Here is a 15,695-nt window from a genome sequence, read left to right as displayed (position 1 = left end):
TTCAGAAATCACTATTACATTAGCTTCATTTGCACCTGCTATAAGTTTTTTTTTCAATTCAAGAATAGAAAATATCATTAAACTTGTTTCCTTGTAGTCAAATATGTGCAGACCGTAACATTTTCAACTTTTGATCTATTGAGAAACCATGCAATCATGTTTGTCCTTCAAAGATTGCAATTGTAATCCTCCCGCAGTCATCAAGGCTAAAACAAACATTCCTAATAGTGCAACTGCACATTTCTGAATGAACATACTTTTTCTTTCTTGGATTTTTGTTCTTTCAAAGACTCCTTTTTCTTTTTTCGTATTATGATTCTTGCTTTTCCCCCGAAATTTTCAATGTTTACACTTTTCTTGCCCTTCTTCTCCTCCTCTTCAAACCTTTTATTATACCTCGTCACCATAGTTTCTTTTCTCTCTGTTTCTCCTTTTCCTACCTTTTCGTATTTTGTCTGACTAAAGTTTTCCGAAACATTTCCTCATTTCTCCAGCTATGAACGACCCTAGCTCTTCCCACTCTTCACCTCCGGATCTGTCAATTGTTCCTGTAAAAAATTGTCAAATTTGTGGTAAAGAAGGTCATGGAAATCATTTTGGAGCGATCACGTGCAGAGCATGTGCAGCGTTTTTCAGGTAGGTGAGAAGTTTATGAAAATGAGTTAAAGTTATGTTTTAGACGGTTTTGTCTCAAAAATAACTTCAAAGCGTGCAAAAAAAACAATAAGTGTAATGCCCCGACTAGTGGATGGTTCAATTGTAAAAGTTGCCGACTGCGAAGATGTAAAGATATTGGAATGACTAGTCACAGTGAGTTTTTCAATGCAGAAAAATATTCAAAATCCAAAAACTTCTTCCAGATTTCCAGTATGATCGAGATTCTTTCCAACATCAGAACTCTAAGCCCAATAAGATTCAGAAAAAAATTCCACCTGTATGTGTACTTTTTGCGACTTCTTCTCCGAAATTATTATATTTCAGACTATGAGCACTTTTCTCGGTCGACCCAACCTTATAATATATACTGCTCCTCATCCCGACTCTTTTGACGAACAGTCTAAATACATGATTGATATGCACTTCCTTATAGATAAGGCATCAGACATTTTGAAAAAGGTTAGATTACCCACTAATTATACACAGCTTCATATCTGAAGTTTAGGGATCTGAAACTCCGATTTATGCTCCAAACAATCTTGAGAAACTAGCTTTGGGTCTTCAACAAGTCCGTGGTACAACAGGAAAGAAAGCGATGATTTTACAAAAACTTGGGAAGGAAGAAGTGTTTGCTTTATGGGAAGACGAAATGCTAAAAGTTGCCAAGTGGTTAACCTACTTCGACGAGTTTCAGAGGTTATCATCTAAGCTACAGGTACTATTCTGTGATATATAACTTATATTTCATGAATTTTTTTCAGATGGACATGCTAAAAGGTGTCTGGCATGTGTTTGGTCGTCTTGAAAAACTCGCCACCACTGCAATCGCTCGGCGAGAGAAAGTGTGCGGTGAAAACATGTTGATGGCATACGTGGAAGAAGACCTGGTCTTCTGTGATATTAAAAACATAGAGGTTGACTTATCCTGGTGCTCTAGATACACGTTCGAGCAGTTGAAGTTGTAAGTTGCTCTTATCTCGGTTGGGTTTTTTGAAATGTTACACATTCCAGCTTCGATTCTCATGATCATGAAAAACAGTTAGGCATCCTTGTCCAGGCGATTCTGGATCTTCAACCAACAGATGTGGAATTATCCTATATGTTATGCCAACTATGTTTCCATCAAGTCGGGAAAAAGTATCAAGGAGAACTTCTTGAAGTGACTGACAGGTTTCAAGATATCCTCTCAAATAATTTACACGACTATTATGTGAACCGTTTGAACCAATCAAAGTATTCAATGCGGATCTCTAATATGATGAAGATAAACAACGCAATTGAGGTTAGTGACTTTTAGGAAAAAAAATTTTTTTAAATAAATTTAGCACTATATTAATATTACAGCAATGCATCTACCGTGACAAAGTGAAATCTGAATTGATGAAAGTCTTCGATATCTTCCATGTGAAATGCTCTCATCCAGACCTGTTCTCTAACGCTTGATCATGTATTTTCAATGTTTTCATAAACTATTCGGCTGCGAATTCTTATTTTCTAATGATACAAACAACTTAGAAGCAATGATGGGAAGATCGAAACAAAAAAAATTCTGAAATTTAAATCTAAATCTAAATTGCTTGAACTTTTTTAACTTCTATTTTGATTTCGTAATCATTCGAACAAACATCAAAGATAAATTCCAAAATTTTTTATTTCGCTTTCGTTTGGTGATAATGATCAAATTATTCTTTCCTCCTGTCGTCTCCACATTGCACTATTTCATTTGATCAAATATTCCAATTAATCTATGAACTTTCTATGCACATCTCCAAAATTGAAAGTTTGTCAAGTCTGTCAACGAAAAGCTCACGGAAATCATTTTGGAGCAGTCACGTGCAGAGCATGTGCATCATTCTTCCGGTCTGCGTTGTAATATAGTAAAAAACAAAATCAGGTATTTTCAGACGATTTGGTTTTTCAAATAACTGCATACCTTGTAAAGAAAACAATAACTGTGGATATCTGCCAAATAAAGGATGGTTTCCATGTAAAAGATGTAGATTACAAAGATGCTGGGATGTTGGAATGACTAGTAATTGTGAGTAATTATACGGTCACAGTTTAGATATGTTTGATTTTAGATTCTGAGCACAAACTGGTTCAAAAAGTACCTGAGGTATCTCGTATATAAAAACAATAAAAAATTCGATTAACATTTTGTAGAGTGTTGGTACATTTGGCCGATACAATCTGATAATATTCAGCGCTCGAAACACAGAACTTGGTGATGAACTCAACTGCTATATTGACTTTCATCACGTTTTGGATAGAGCTGCCGGAATACTTGATTACGTTATCATAAAAATATTGGATTGTGGAATTCTGCTTATATTTAGGGTAGCGAGACTCCACTCCGATCCAAAAACTCACTTGCGAAGTTGGCTGCTGGGCTCCGAAATTTAAGCAAGACGTCAACTGAGTCGACAATTGTTATAGAAAAATTTGGAAAAGATGAAATGTTAGGATTGTGGGAAAATGATATACTGAAGATTGCGAAATGGCTGACTTATTTTGACGAGTTCCAAGTTTTATCTTCTGAAATGAAGGTTTGAAAAAATATTAGATGACAATATTGAGAGGAATTTGGAAAATATGGAGTAAACTGGAAAAACTAGCTACAGAAGCGAAATCTGGAAAAAATAGTCACTTGCTGCTTGGAATCATGAAAATAATTGAAGTAGACATGTCTTGGTGCTCAAGATTCACTATGCAGCAGTTAAAGTTGTAAGTTTAATTGAATTTTTTAATAAAACATTCTGAAATTTTGCAGCTTTGATTCGGAAGAAGACGATATAATCTCAGAAAACCTAGTGCAATTAATGGCTGATCTACAACCGAGTGACGTGGAGTTGTCCTATATGTTATGTCAACTATGTTTCCATTCAGTTGGGAAAAAGCATCAAAGAGAAATTCTAGAAGTCATGGAAAGTTTTTCAGAAATTCTTTCAGATCAACTACACAGTTACTATGTGAATGTTATGAAACGGTCTAACTATTCGAACAGAATTTCGAAAATGATGAAGATCAATAATCTGATACAGGTTAGTTGATTCGTTAGTACTATGCCTGCACTTCCTGTTCGTTTTCAAGCAGAGCATTCAACGAGAGCGAGTGAAAAACGAGTTGATGAGAATCTTCGATGTTTTCTTCATTAGTTGCTCCCATCCGGATCTTTTCAAGAGTTGATAACCTCTTTGGTGATAAAGCTGTGACTTCTAACTGTTTTTGTCCTTTTCTTTTCTGCGAGCACGTGAATTTCTTATCTTCTCTCTCTCTCTCTCTCTCTCTCTCTCTCTCTCTCTCTCTCTCTCTCTCTCTCTCTCTCTCTCTCTTCTTTTCCTTCATACAAACATTTTCCACGCCTGAAACTTTATTTAATGCTCATTTCCAATTCACTCTCCTCAACTTCATCGGATTCTTCGATCGCCTCTCCATTTTCTTGCCAAGTCTGTGGAAAACTCGGAGCTGGGAAACATCTTGGAGCATACACATGCCGCGCGTGTGCCACGTTTTTTAGGTAGCTCATTTCAAAAATAGAAGATTATTAAAAATCCTTAAAGTGGTTTTCAGAAGATACAGTGGCACAAAGAAATTGAAGCCTTGTAAGAAGAAGAATGATTGCGATTTTATGAGAAATGGGTACTTTAACTGCAAGAAGTGCAGACTACAGCGTTGTTTCGATATTGGAATGAAAAGTGAGTTCGAGAAATCAATCGATCTTATTGATAGTGCTAAAATGTTTATTTCGGCAGATACGAACCCAGTTCTACCAGTTGTAAAGTTCACCGCGACTAGGTCTCCAAGTCCGTTGCTCATCATCCCCCCGGTAACTCAATCCATTAAACTTTTAAAAAATCATAAAAATTATTTTCAGACGATGGATACATTCCTCGGTAGATCAAACTTGATAATATTTTGTGCCCCAAAAGAAAATAGCGACATGAACTACAAACAGTTTATAGATGTACGATTTCTCGTTGACAGTGCTGTGAACGTGTTGACATCAGGCCTAGAAACTCCAGTTTTTGCATCAAATTCTTTAGAAAAACTTGCTTTGGGACTTGGAAATATTCATAACTCCCCTGCGAAATTTCAAACAAAATTTATTGAGAAAATAGGAAAAGAAGAGTTTTTGGCATTATGGCAGGATGACATGCTGAAAATTGCCAAATGGCTGACTTACTTTGATGAGTTCCAACAGCTGCCGCTGCAGTTGAAGGTATGTTCAACTCAGTTGACTTGATAATCAATATTCATTTTCAGATTCAAATCTTAAAAGGAATCTGGAGAGTTTGGAGTCGATTGGATAGGCTGGTAACTACTATGATTGGAAGGAAACGAGATATTTGTCAAGACAATATGTTGATGTTAGATCTAGAGGACAATCCAGTTGTTTTTAATCTGAAAGAAGTAAAGATTGATTTGTCATGGCAGTCGAGATATAATGTGGAAGAGCTGAGATTGTGAGTTTTTTCTCTGACTTAATACCAAAAAAAGTAGTTGAAGTTTTTAGATTTGGCTACAGTTATCTCGACGAGAAGACAGAAGACTTAATCCAAGAAATGATAAATCTTGAACTCACTGACGTGGAACTCTCCTTCATGATGTGTCAATTATGCTTTTACTATGTCGGTAAAAGGTTTCAAGGAGTAATTCTAGACGTTGTCGAACGTCTTCAGGAGATTCTCTCTAATGATCTACATGAATACTACACAAATAACTCGAGATCCCAAAAATATTCCGTAAGGATAACAAGTATGATGAGGATAAATAATGAGATTCAGGTAACTAGTTTTAAGAGAATTTTTTCAATTATCATTTGCTTCAGAAAGGAATATACGAGCGTCGAGCGAAAGCAGACTTGATGAGAATTTTCGATGTGTTTTATGTGGAATATTCAGATACAGAGATGTTTGTGGATGCATGATTTGTTAATCGAGGAAAATTTTCCAGTTGCTTTTTGTTTAACAAAATATTAATAAATCATGTTACAAATGGAGTTTATGACATCTCTTTTTTATGACATCAGTTTTTTTGAAATGTAATTTTTTTTGGTCGATTCGCTTAAGATTTTATGTCAAAATTTAAATGATCGATTTCAGACATTCCCAAAGTAATCTTCCGAAACTGAACTCCGTATGAGTAGGCTAAAACACGAATACGTCCTTATAGTTAATTCAATGATTATAGAACTCATGTTGAGATGGGCGGCAGCGACTTGTTTTCATGATGCTTTGACCTCAAAACGTTCTATTTTTGATCTCATCGTCAGTGCGCACTTGTCCGAATAGTTGCTAAGAGATACTACGTCTAGACAGGTCTGCGCTGCTCAAATGTATTCAAAACTAAAAAGCATATTTTCCCAAAAAAAAATTTACCATCTTGGTGATTCTTAGAAAAACATTGCCGTCATTAGTATTTTCTTTGTACTGTTTCCGGAACAGAAGACTTTGATCACTGGAAAAACCCAGATCTTATCAGTTTTTATAAGAAAATGACGTTTGTTCGCCATTACCAGCCTTACTAATTTTATTACGACTTTTCCTATTCTCGATGATTCACTTGATCTCCGATCTAACAGAACACTTTTTATTTCTTCAAAAAAGGACAAACATCTTTCCTGATTTCTCTCGTTTCCATTCTCCTCCTCGTAAATGATTCATACAATTATGACCCTGTGGCATTCATAAAAAGACGGAGAAACTCTCTGTTAAACTACACCTGTCATGTGTGTCTCCCTCACTATTTCCTTTAAAATTTCATTGTATGCCGTCTCTTTCACTCTTCTCCCGTCTCCACGTTTTCAATATTGCTTCTTTTCGTATTCTGCTCGTTTTTTTGGTTTTTGTTGAATAGAAATAAGAAAAACCAAGAGCAAAAGCTCGAATTCTCATTTCTTACTTCTTGACCTCCATCACTTTTTCCTTTGTTTCAGCTATGAATTCTCCTGGTTCATCCTCCAACAGTTCCTTCTCATCATCGCCAGATTCTTCGATTGTTTCATTGAGAAACTGTCAAGTTTGTGGTCAACTGGCACATGGAAAGCATTTTGGAGCAGTCACGTGTCGAGCGTGTGCAGCGTTTTTCAGGTTTCAAGCTGTGCAAAAGGGATCGAAGAGCATCAAATTCTTTACAGACGATGCGGCACCGCAAACAATTTTAAACCTTGTCGACGGGGGAACAGTTGTGAATTTCTGAAAAATGGTTGGTTCAACTGCAAACCGTGTCGACTGCAGAAATGTTGGGATGTAGGAATGACAAGTGACAGTGAGTTTTCGTGAAAATGACGTTATCCAGAGATCACTGATGTACAGATGTATTGCTCAGCAGAGCGACCAGCATGTGCTAAATTAAATTTATTTCATTATTATGATTTCATAAACCAATCCCTTTAAATTTCAGACTTCCAATTTGATCGAGATACATTCTGCCCGAAAAAAGCTAGAGCAGCTCTTGAAAACTTCCACAATCAAGTGCCAGAGAGTATGGGAACATTCTTGGGACGATCAAATCTTATTCTTTTCTGTGCACCACAGTTTGACCAAGAAAATGACAAAAAATGTTTTATCGACGTTCAATATCTTGTTGAAGAAGCATCAGAAGTACTGAGGAAAGGATCTGAAATTCCGCTTCGTGCTCCAAATTCTTTAGAAAAATTGGCCCTCGGGCTGCATGCAGTTCGTGGATATCCGAGAAGGGGACTGAAGATTATCACCAAAATTGGGAAGGATGAGACATTGGCATTATGGCAACATGACATGCTGAAAGTGGCAAAGTGGTTGACATATTTCGATGAGTTCGGACAACTTCCCCATAATTTGCAGGTGAGTTGGTTGGATTGATTAGAAATTGTTTAAAAAACATTAAATTTCCAGGTGGATATGCTAAATGGAATGTGGAAAGTGTGGAGTCGTTTAGAGAATCTGGCAGTAACTGCGATGGGAAGGAGGCAGAAGTTATGTAATGAGAGGGAGATTATGGCATTCGTTGAGAAAGAGCAAGTGAAGTGTAACCTATTGAAAGTGGAAATTGATTTGACCTGGTGTTCGAGATACACCGTGGATGAGTTGAAATTGTGAGTTGTATTCCATTTTCATATCAGTAGAGCGCACTTATCAGTGCAAGTAACACAAGAAATGTTATCACTGAACTCTTTTTTTAAGTTTCGGTGACCATGAATCGGACGACCGCACTGAAGACCTAATCCAAGCAATGATGGAGCTCAATCCATCAGACGTGGAGCTCTCTTACATGATGTGTCAACTATGCCTTCATTATGTTGGAAAGCGATATCAAGGAGTGATGCTGGAAATTGCTGAAGGTTTCCAAGAGTCCCTTTCGAACAACTTACATGATTACTACGTGAATCGAGTTCAAATGCCACAATACTCAATGCGTCTCGCAAATATGATGAAGATCAATAACCATCTTCAGGTGAGCGTGCATTCAGAGGGTGTTTGTAGCGTATTGAATTACAGAGAGATTTCTATCGTGGTCGAGTGAAAGGAGAGTTGGCAAAGGTCTTTGACGTCTTCTACATTGAGTTTTCACATCCGGAAGCGTTTTTGGATATGTGATACTCTTTGAATCTTTTTTCAGAATAAATTATTATAAACAGAGTTAGGAAAACACATGATAAGGAGTTGTTTTATTTGTTTAGTTCATCGGTGGAAGACAAAAGTTTATAAATAACACACATACATATTTACACATTATTACATAGCGAATATTCAATTAATACAATCGGTGGATTCTCCTGGATACTTATTAGCCAAGTTCAGGGTTCCCACATCATAAGTTCTCTCGGCCTCCTTTCCCTTGTTGACGTAGTCTTTCGGGATTTTGATGGTGAATTTCTTGTAGCACAACTAAAATTCGATTGATTGTTGTTTTCTAATCGAGACATGACATAGCTTACCCCATTGTAGTTACACTTGTGGTAAACATTCAATTTTGGGTCGATTGTTGTGATTTCACTCTTGGATCCGGATACTTTGAACTCTCCGTTTGAATCGGAGTGTCCTTCAGCCATTAAATGATCGATAACTAAAAAAGGAAATATCTTTTTTCGAAAAAGTCCATTTTTAAGATCTACTCACTGATTTCATTCTCGTACAACTTCAATTTGATATTCGAAGCGGCTTTTCCATTGCAAGTCAGTTTGCCCGACACGGCTACAGCTTGGGTCCATCCGATATCGTTTTGATGGGTTCCATTTCCTTCCTGACAGGAGACGTAAGCGAGGAGACAAAGAAGAGATAGTTTAATAAACATGCTGATAGTTCAGATGATGATTTTTCTTTCCCTACTACAGCTTATATAGGTTTTTCAGTTGTTTTCTAAAGTGATGATATGTCAATATTTGTTGGTTCTCTAACACCTTTAAAGAACTATCGTCACTTTTGTTAACCAAATTAGATGTTTTCTGGATGTCTCATCACATTTGAAACATTAATAATTGATCGATCAGTTGGTGGAATAATATATAAGCTTGATGGGTAAGTCATAGCTTGATGGGTAGGTCATAGCTTCTTCGTATAAGACGGTTGAAATTTCAAAAGTTCAGATAATTGATTTTTCACGAATCAAGACGATTTTCTGGATTTTTCAGTTCCAGAACCATAATTCAAAGCTATTTTGAAAAGTTAACAGTCTAACTGCTTAAAAAAGCAGATTTTTCTTAATTTTGCACTCTCAAGTAGTAAAATCGAAACTTTTGAAATATCAACCGTCTTATATGCTCTTATTTCGAAAATTTCCATGTTCTTGTTTTTCGTGCAATGCAATCAATTCGGAATTCGGAAGTTCGTGAATAATATTCAATATTTGAACTATCGGATTTGCAGCGTAATGAATCTGATTTTTATGACAGACCTTTTTTGAAGTTTCATAAAACTATTAGTAGCTCTCCAGTAATAATTTCTCTCGAATGATTTATTACATATATTATCATAAAACATAGATAATGCAAAGGAATTAATTATAGGCATACCTGAAAAGCCACATAAGTCATAAAGTGTTGCATACTGCTCCAGTAATGAAAAATAAGTTAATCAAATATCTCTGAAAACTTCCGAGTGGGAATAATCCGCATAATACACATCGAACACTTTCAATAGCTGAATCTTCTCCCTCTCATATAGGATATCTTGCTGAAAACTATTTGTCTAAAGAACTAAGTCAATCTGAACCATTACCTGAATGTGATTATTGATTTTCATCATTTTAACAAGTCGTTTCGAGTATTGTGGCATATTGAGATCATTGACGTAATAGTCATGCAAATGATTGGAGATTGATTCAAGAAATCGGTCAGACACTTCCAGTATGACCCCCTGGAATCTTTTCCCAACGTATTGAAAACTCAGTTGACACATCATGAAAGCTAATTCCACATCTGTTGGTTGTAGCTCAAGCATTAACTGAATGGACTCTTCTGAACGATCAGCAGTTTCTTTTTGAGAGAAACTGAAAATTTTCAATATTCAGAAATTTCGAGAAGTTTCAAAACACGTACAACTGTAACTGCTCCACCGTATATCTCGAACACCACGATACATCAATTTTCATTTTTCTGAGGTCACACAACACCCGATGCTTGTTTAAATGAGCCATTATCTGCTGGCTTCCACACATATTTTGTTTCCTTCCCTTCGCTGTTATATCAAGTTTGTCTAAACGAGTCCAAGCTTTCCAAATACCTTTTAGCATTGCTAACTGAAAAGAGTTTATTCTAAAAGATTTTTGGTTACGAAAAGTACCTGTACTTGATGAGGAAGATTGCTGAAGTCATCATAATAAGTCAACCACTCTGCAGCCTTCAACATTTCGTCTTCAAACAATGCAAACGCCTCCTCTTTCCCTATTTTTGTTATTATCTTTGTTTGCTTTCTTACGTTTCTCCGAATCTGTTGTAGACCAAAAGCTAGTTTTTCCAAAGGGTTCAGAGCAAAAATTGGCGATGCTAATCCCTGAAAATTTATAAATTATCAGTTGCAGCAGATCTCCAACAATCAGCTACCTTTAACAAAACCTCTTCCGCTTTATCAATCAGGAATTGGACGTCTATGATAACTCTAGGAGGTGCGTTGTCTAATTGCTCAGCAGATGGTGCACAATAAATAATATAGTTCGGTCGACCAAGAAATGTATCCATAGAGGGTGGAACGTTTCCGATAAACTCCACTAGAGCTTTTGTTACTTTTTCTGGATCTCTCCCGAATTGAAAGCTATCAATTTTCATCCCTTTCTCCCAACATTTTTTTAGTCGACACTTTTTACAATTGAACCATCCTTTCTTCAGAACAACACATGTGCCATTTTTCTTGCATGACTTCACGTCATTTGATACTCCGTATCTTCTGGAAACAACGTTTTCTTCGATAATCGGTACTGATACCGTGTTCAGAACATTGGACGGCATTAAAGTTACACCTTATCAGTTCTTAAAGAAAAGTCAAACGATTAGAAAGTTTTATTGAACTATGGTCGGTGGAATTTTGAGTTTAAGTCAACCCAAAGTTTTATAGATTTCTTCAAAAAATGGAATTTTCGTTCATTATAATTGTTTACTGAAAAAAAACTAACCGAAAAAACGCTGCACATGCTCTACAACTGAGAGCTCCATAATGATTTCCATGTGCTTGCTGTCCACAAATTTCACAATTTGTCGTCGAAATCATCGCAACTGGTGGTGATTTGGAAGAAGAAGAATCGGATGAACCAGGAGAGGCCATAATTTCACATGAAAGAATATGAAGAGAACAAAAAGTATAGAGAGAATAAAGCTAGAGAGAACAAAAGGTTTCCACGAGGTTCAATGTTTATAACAACGTCAGGTGTACTATGTAGAGAGACGGAAACTATGGAGACACAGAAGGAAAAGGAAGAGAGAGAGTGGAATGAGAAATTGAGCGTGACGTATGCCAGACCAAATAAACGGATTTGATCTCCATTTTTATGAATGAATGGGTTATAAACCGGGTGATTCATACAGCGAATTCATGTAATATTTGTTGAATTTTTATGTGAAAAGACAAGATAAGAAACGCTCACTTCAAAAATCTAGCTTGAGTTGTTGAAACTATAACTAGATGATCAGACACCAGGACACCCATCAATTTTCATAAGTTGGATAACTAGATCTTTTCAATTTTCTTCAGAATTCTGCGCACTGTGTACTTTTCAGATTTCGATATGTGTTGTTTTTCTTATCTTGCAAGAAAACAATTGATTTAGTTGGGAACAATTCAAAACCCAAATCATGATTGGAATAATGAATCGAACTATTCAAATTAAGTGCATTTTCAGAATGCGTTTTCAGAATTTCAATCCTACTTCCTCCCAGTGCTTCGAGTGCATCGCTATTCCAGTTCCTATATTTGGTGCAAACTGTATCTTGTTCAAGACTCCATTGACTATGAGTTCAGTGAAATCGAGTATATTAAATTTTACTTTTGGATTTGTTTCCTGGATTCCGTTATGAGTTGGCTGACTACTCTTATTGTTACCTGAGCTCTGCCGGGTATCATCTTTAGATTGTGAATATGCTAGAAGTTAGATCTGAAGAGCAAACATATTTAATGATGGCAACTCTTGGATTCTGAATGTTTATTTGTTAAATGTTCTAGATATTTTCAGTTGCCATTGCAACCGTAATCATTATTATCGAGAACCGACTTCACATCGCCTTTTCACAGACCCACATTTAGAGAAATGCTCGAATTCCTTTTCTCACATCTGTATTCATCATCTCGGCAGAAACCAGCATCAGACAAGAGTAGAGTGCGTGCCTGATGCGGGGGTGTTGTACTGTAGCATACGTGTTGCGGAAAGGTTGCTGCTGTCCTGATCTGGCGCTGCTAAAAGTTGGGGGATGAAATACGATTTTTGTGTTTCTATAGACAGATTCATTTTTCATCCAATAAACGGGGAAAATTATTTTCATAAAATAAATACAGAGAAAACCTAGGTATGAAAACATGAAAATAGAAAAAAGGGAATAAAATCATAAGTATTTTTAACTGAATAAGATGGAGCGCACTTGCTGGATGTTGCGTAGATGCTGCAGGAGAACAGCGGTTCTGCTGTTGCAGTGTTGCGGATATGCTGCCGACGCGTTTCAGAAAACGAAATGCGTGCGAATGATGCGTTCCGTTGCAGTGCTGCGCGCCTGTTGCTCAACGGGTAAATGTTGCGTGCCTGATGGGGATCTGCCGAGATTGCAACTACTTTTTTTTAAACAACATATCTCAATATTCCAGACAAGAGTGTTGCTAGAATTCTTTTTCACGAGAAGCTCCATGTTTTTCAAGTTACTGTAATCAAAAATCTATATTCTTTTAAACTCTCCAAGGTTAATACTTTATTGGAGTTGATATTTTGTTGCTTTCTTCTATATTGAAATTGTCCCATTCAATTTTCTGACAGGATGGATCTTGAGCAATCACTTAGGTTTTTTAGCATTAGTTTGACAAGTTTTAATCAAATTCTACAGCTAGCCATCCCTATTATAATTGTTTTGTTTCCCTGCGTTTACTTTGGATTCTCTCTCTCTCTCTCTTCGTGGTGAGTTCATTACCAGTATCTTTACTAATAATATATCATTCTTATATACCAATCGGTTCCGTTTTCGGATTTATCCACGTCATAAAAAGTTACGGGCCGTTTTCTAAAAAGTGTCGACGTGAAGATTTTTTGTCATCGTCAGAGTCAGAAAAAACGGGTATTCCGAACGTGTTGTCCGTTTCCGGGTAATTACGATCCACTGTAACACCCAGAAGGGTGGTGCTGAGAAGGAGGTTTTGTCGCCGTTAGGCGACGTAAACCGACTGGTAAGCATATAATTGATGGGGTTATGCTGTCTTTCTAAAAAAGCTCCACTGGCGCATTGCAGTCAAAAAAGCAAATTTCGCAATCTACTCTATATTTAAATCGTTTTGTAGCAACAACGTCAGGTTACTTTTATTGCTTTATAAAACTTTTGCCAGACCATTTTTGGAGTATGGGACGGTCGTTTCCAACCCAACGGATATGAAAACAGTAAAATCCATAGAGGCGGTGCAAAATATTTTCACTAGAAGAGTAATGTTTCGAGTGGCGCGTAAAAGAATTCTTAATACGGACTCAGAATACAGGAATGCTTCTGAACGCCTTATAGACTACAACCTACAAACTCTCAAAGATCGGCGGGAACACTTTGACGTAAAATTTTTCCAAAAACTTCTACTAGGTAAAATTGCAATCGACCACAACAATTACTTTAGTTACTCTCCCACAAAAACCCGGCGTGGCCACTCCTACCGATGGAAAAAATCAAAAACTAAAATAGGCAGATTATTTTTTACAAACAGAGTGCTGAATAAAATAGTAAATCAAAAGCCCTAGTGGAAACACGGATTCTGACATTTCTGGACTTGACTTCCCCTCCTCTTTTTATTGTATTTTTTTTTTTGTATTCTATTTTTAATTTTAATTGATTAACCTTCACGTATCGAGAATACGTAAATAAATAATAATAATAATAATTTATAAATAACACACATACAAATTTAAACATTATTACATAGCGAATGTTCAATTGATACAATCGGTGGATTCTCCTGGATACTTATTAGCCAAGTTCAGGGTTCCACATCATAAGTTTTCTCGGCCTCCTTTCCCTTGTTGACGTAGTCTTTCGGGATCTTGATGGTGAATTTTTTGTAGCACAGCTGAAAATTTATTGATAAATGTATTTTACAACTTTATCATAATTTAACTCACCCCATTGTAGTTACACTTGTGATAAACATTCAATTTTGGGTCGATTGTTGTGATTTCATTCTTGGATCCGGATACTTTGAACTCTCCGTTTGAATCGGAGTGTCCTTCAGCCATCAAATGATCGATAACTAAAAAAAAATCTCTTTACTCGAAAAGGAACATTTATAAGAGTTACTCACTGATTTCATTCTCGTACAACTTCAATTTGATATTCGAAGCGGCTTTTCCATTGCAAGTCAGTTTGCCCGACACGGCTACAGCTTGGGTCCATCCGATATCGTTTTGATGGGTTCCATTTCCTTCCTGACAGGAGACGTAAGCGAGGAGACAAAGAGGAGATAGTTTAATAAACATGCTGATAGTTCAGACCAGGGCTGTGCGAAAAATTTTTCGAACGAAAAATTTTTTCGGTTTTTTCGGTGGTTTTTCGAAAAACTTTGGGGCGAAAAATTTTTCGGGCCAAATTTTCCGAAAAATTTTACGGCGAAAAATTTTTCGGTCTAAACTTTTCGAAAAAGTTTTTCGGACGAAAAATTTTCGGATAATTTTCGAAAAAACCGTTCGAAAAATTTTGGAAATTTCTCCTGAAATTTCAAAATTCAAAAATAGTGATTTTTCGATTTTTTCTAAAATTCTGTACTCAAAAACAGGTTTCTATCAGACTTTTTTCGAAATACTCACAGTTTTCACACAAATTCAAGATTTTTGCCCCCGAAAAACACATTTTTCAGACAGTTTTCTGGAAACTTTTTTTTTTCGAATTTTTCGGTTTTTTCGGTCAAAATTTTTCGAAAAAAAAAGTTTTTCGATTTTTTTCGGTCCGAAGTTTTCGAAAAAGATAAGTTTTTCGGTTTTTTCGGTACAAAGATTTCGAAAAAAAAGTTTTTCGAAAATTTTTCGGAAACTTTTTTTCGCACAGCCCTGGTTCAGACGATGCTTTTTCTTTCCCTACTACAGCTTATATAGGGTTTTCAGTTGTTTTCTAAAGTGATGTTATGTCAATATTTGTTGGTTCTCTAACACCTTTAAAGAACTATCGTCACTTTTGTTAAGCAAATTAGTTGTTTTCAGGATGTCTCATCACATTTGAAACATTAATAAGTGATCGATCAGTTGGTTGAAAAATAGGTAAGCTTGATGGGTAAGTCACAGCCCTTGGGTAGATCACAGCTTCTTCATGTGCTCTTATTTCGAAAACTTGTGGCTCATCTCGGACGGAGTTCTACGCGAAAGAATTTTGGCATTTGCAAAGAAGTTATTCTGTTTTTGTGATT

At 36.3% G+C, this 15,695-nt stretch overlaps 7 protein-coding genes across 7 annotated transcripts; 4 read left to right on the top strand and 3 right to left on the bottom strand.

Moving 5' to 3' along the window:
* Positions 1–496: 496 nt before the first annotated feature.
* Positions 497–2,100, top strand: GCK72_020082 (uncharacterized protein; the record flags this gene model as incomplete). Its single annotated transcript, XM_003116050.2, has 8 exons — positions 497–636; positions 680–810; positions 861–934; positions 982–1,116; positions 1,163–1,372; positions 1,419–1,618; positions 1,669–1,939; positions 2,002–2,100. 8 exons carry the CDS (start codon positions 497–499, stop codon positions 2,098–2,100), a joined length of 1,260 nt encoding a protein of 419 aa, XP_003116098.2.
* Positions 2,101–3,220: 1,120 nt separating this feature from the next.
* Positions 3,221–3,843, top strand: GCK72_020081 (uncharacterized protein; the record flags this gene model as incomplete). The annotated part of the gene is made up of 3 exons (XM_053733372.1): positions 3,221–3,381; positions 3,428–3,698; positions 3,748–3,843. 3 exons carry the CDS (start codon positions 3,221–3,223, stop codon positions 3,841–3,843), a joined length of 528 nt encoding a protein of 175 aa, XP_053582285.1.
* A 191-nt stretch (positions 3,844–4,034) lies between these two features.
* Positions 4,035–5,584, top strand: GCK72_020080 (uncharacterized protein; the record flags this gene model as incomplete). The annotated part of the gene is made up of 6 exons (XM_003116053.2): positions 4,035–4,174; positions 4,228–4,483; positions 4,532–4,876; positions 4,921–5,120; positions 5,171–5,441; positions 5,486–5,584. 6 exons carry the CDS (start codon positions 4,035–4,037, stop codon positions 5,582–5,584), a joined length of 1,311 nt encoding a protein of 436 aa, XP_003116101.2.
* A 1,010-nt stretch (positions 5,585–6,594) lies between these two features.
* GCK72_020079 (uncharacterized protein) lies at positions 6,595–8,234 on the top strand (the record flags this gene model as incomplete). The annotated part of the gene is made up of 6 exons (XM_003116600.2): positions 6,595–6,746; positions 6,794–6,924; positions 7,060–7,481; positions 7,533–7,732; positions 7,821–8,091; positions 8,136–8,234. 6 exons carry the CDS (start codon positions 6,595–6,597, stop codon positions 8,232–8,234), a joined length of 1,275 nt encoding a protein of 424 aa, XP_003116648.2.
* Positions 8,235–8,387: 153 nt separating this feature from the next.
* GCK72_020078 (uncharacterized protein) lies at positions 8,388–8,931 on the bottom strand (the record flags this gene model as incomplete). The annotated part of the gene is made up of 3 exons (XM_003116645.2): positions 8,388–8,525; positions 8,576–8,703; positions 8,757–8,931. 3 exons carry the CDS (start codon positions 8,929–8,931, stop codon positions 8,388–8,390), a joined length of 441 nt encoding a protein of 146 aa, XP_003116693.2.
* A 779-nt stretch (positions 8,932–9,710) lies between these two features.
* Positions 9,711–11,393, bottom strand: GCK72_020077 (uncharacterized protein; the record flags this gene model as incomplete). Its single annotated transcript, XM_053733371.1, has 6 exons — positions 9,711–9,809; positions 9,855–10,125; positions 10,175–10,374; positions 10,419–10,628; positions 10,679–11,018; positions 11,245–11,393. The coding sequence occupies 6 exons, from the start codon at positions 11,391–11,393 to the stop codon at positions 9,711–9,713; spliced, it is 1,269 nt and encodes a 422-aa protein (XP_053582284.1).
* A 2,886-nt stretch (positions 11,394–14,279) lies between these two features.
* Positions 14,280–14,775, bottom strand: GCK72_020076 (uncharacterized protein; the record flags this gene model as incomplete). The annotated part of the gene is made up of 3 exons (XM_053733370.1): positions 14,280–14,369; positions 14,422–14,549; positions 14,601–14,775. The coding sequence occupies 3 exons, from the start codon at positions 14,773–14,775 to the stop codon at positions 14,280–14,282; spliced, it is 393 nt and encodes a 130-aa protein (XP_053582283.1).
* Positions 14,776–15,695: the final 920 nt, after the last annotated feature.

This window comes from Caenorhabditis remanei, chromosome V, assembly GCF_010183535.1.
Source record: "Caenorhabditis remanei strain PX506 chromosome V, whole genome shotgun sequence".
Taxonomy (NCBI): domain Eukaryota; kingdom Metazoa; phylum Nematoda; class Chromadorea; order Rhabditida; family Rhabditidae; genus Caenorhabditis; species Caenorhabditis remanei.
Note: the sequence above shows the minus strand (reverse complement) of the source record. Positions and strands in the feature narration are given on the sequence as shown.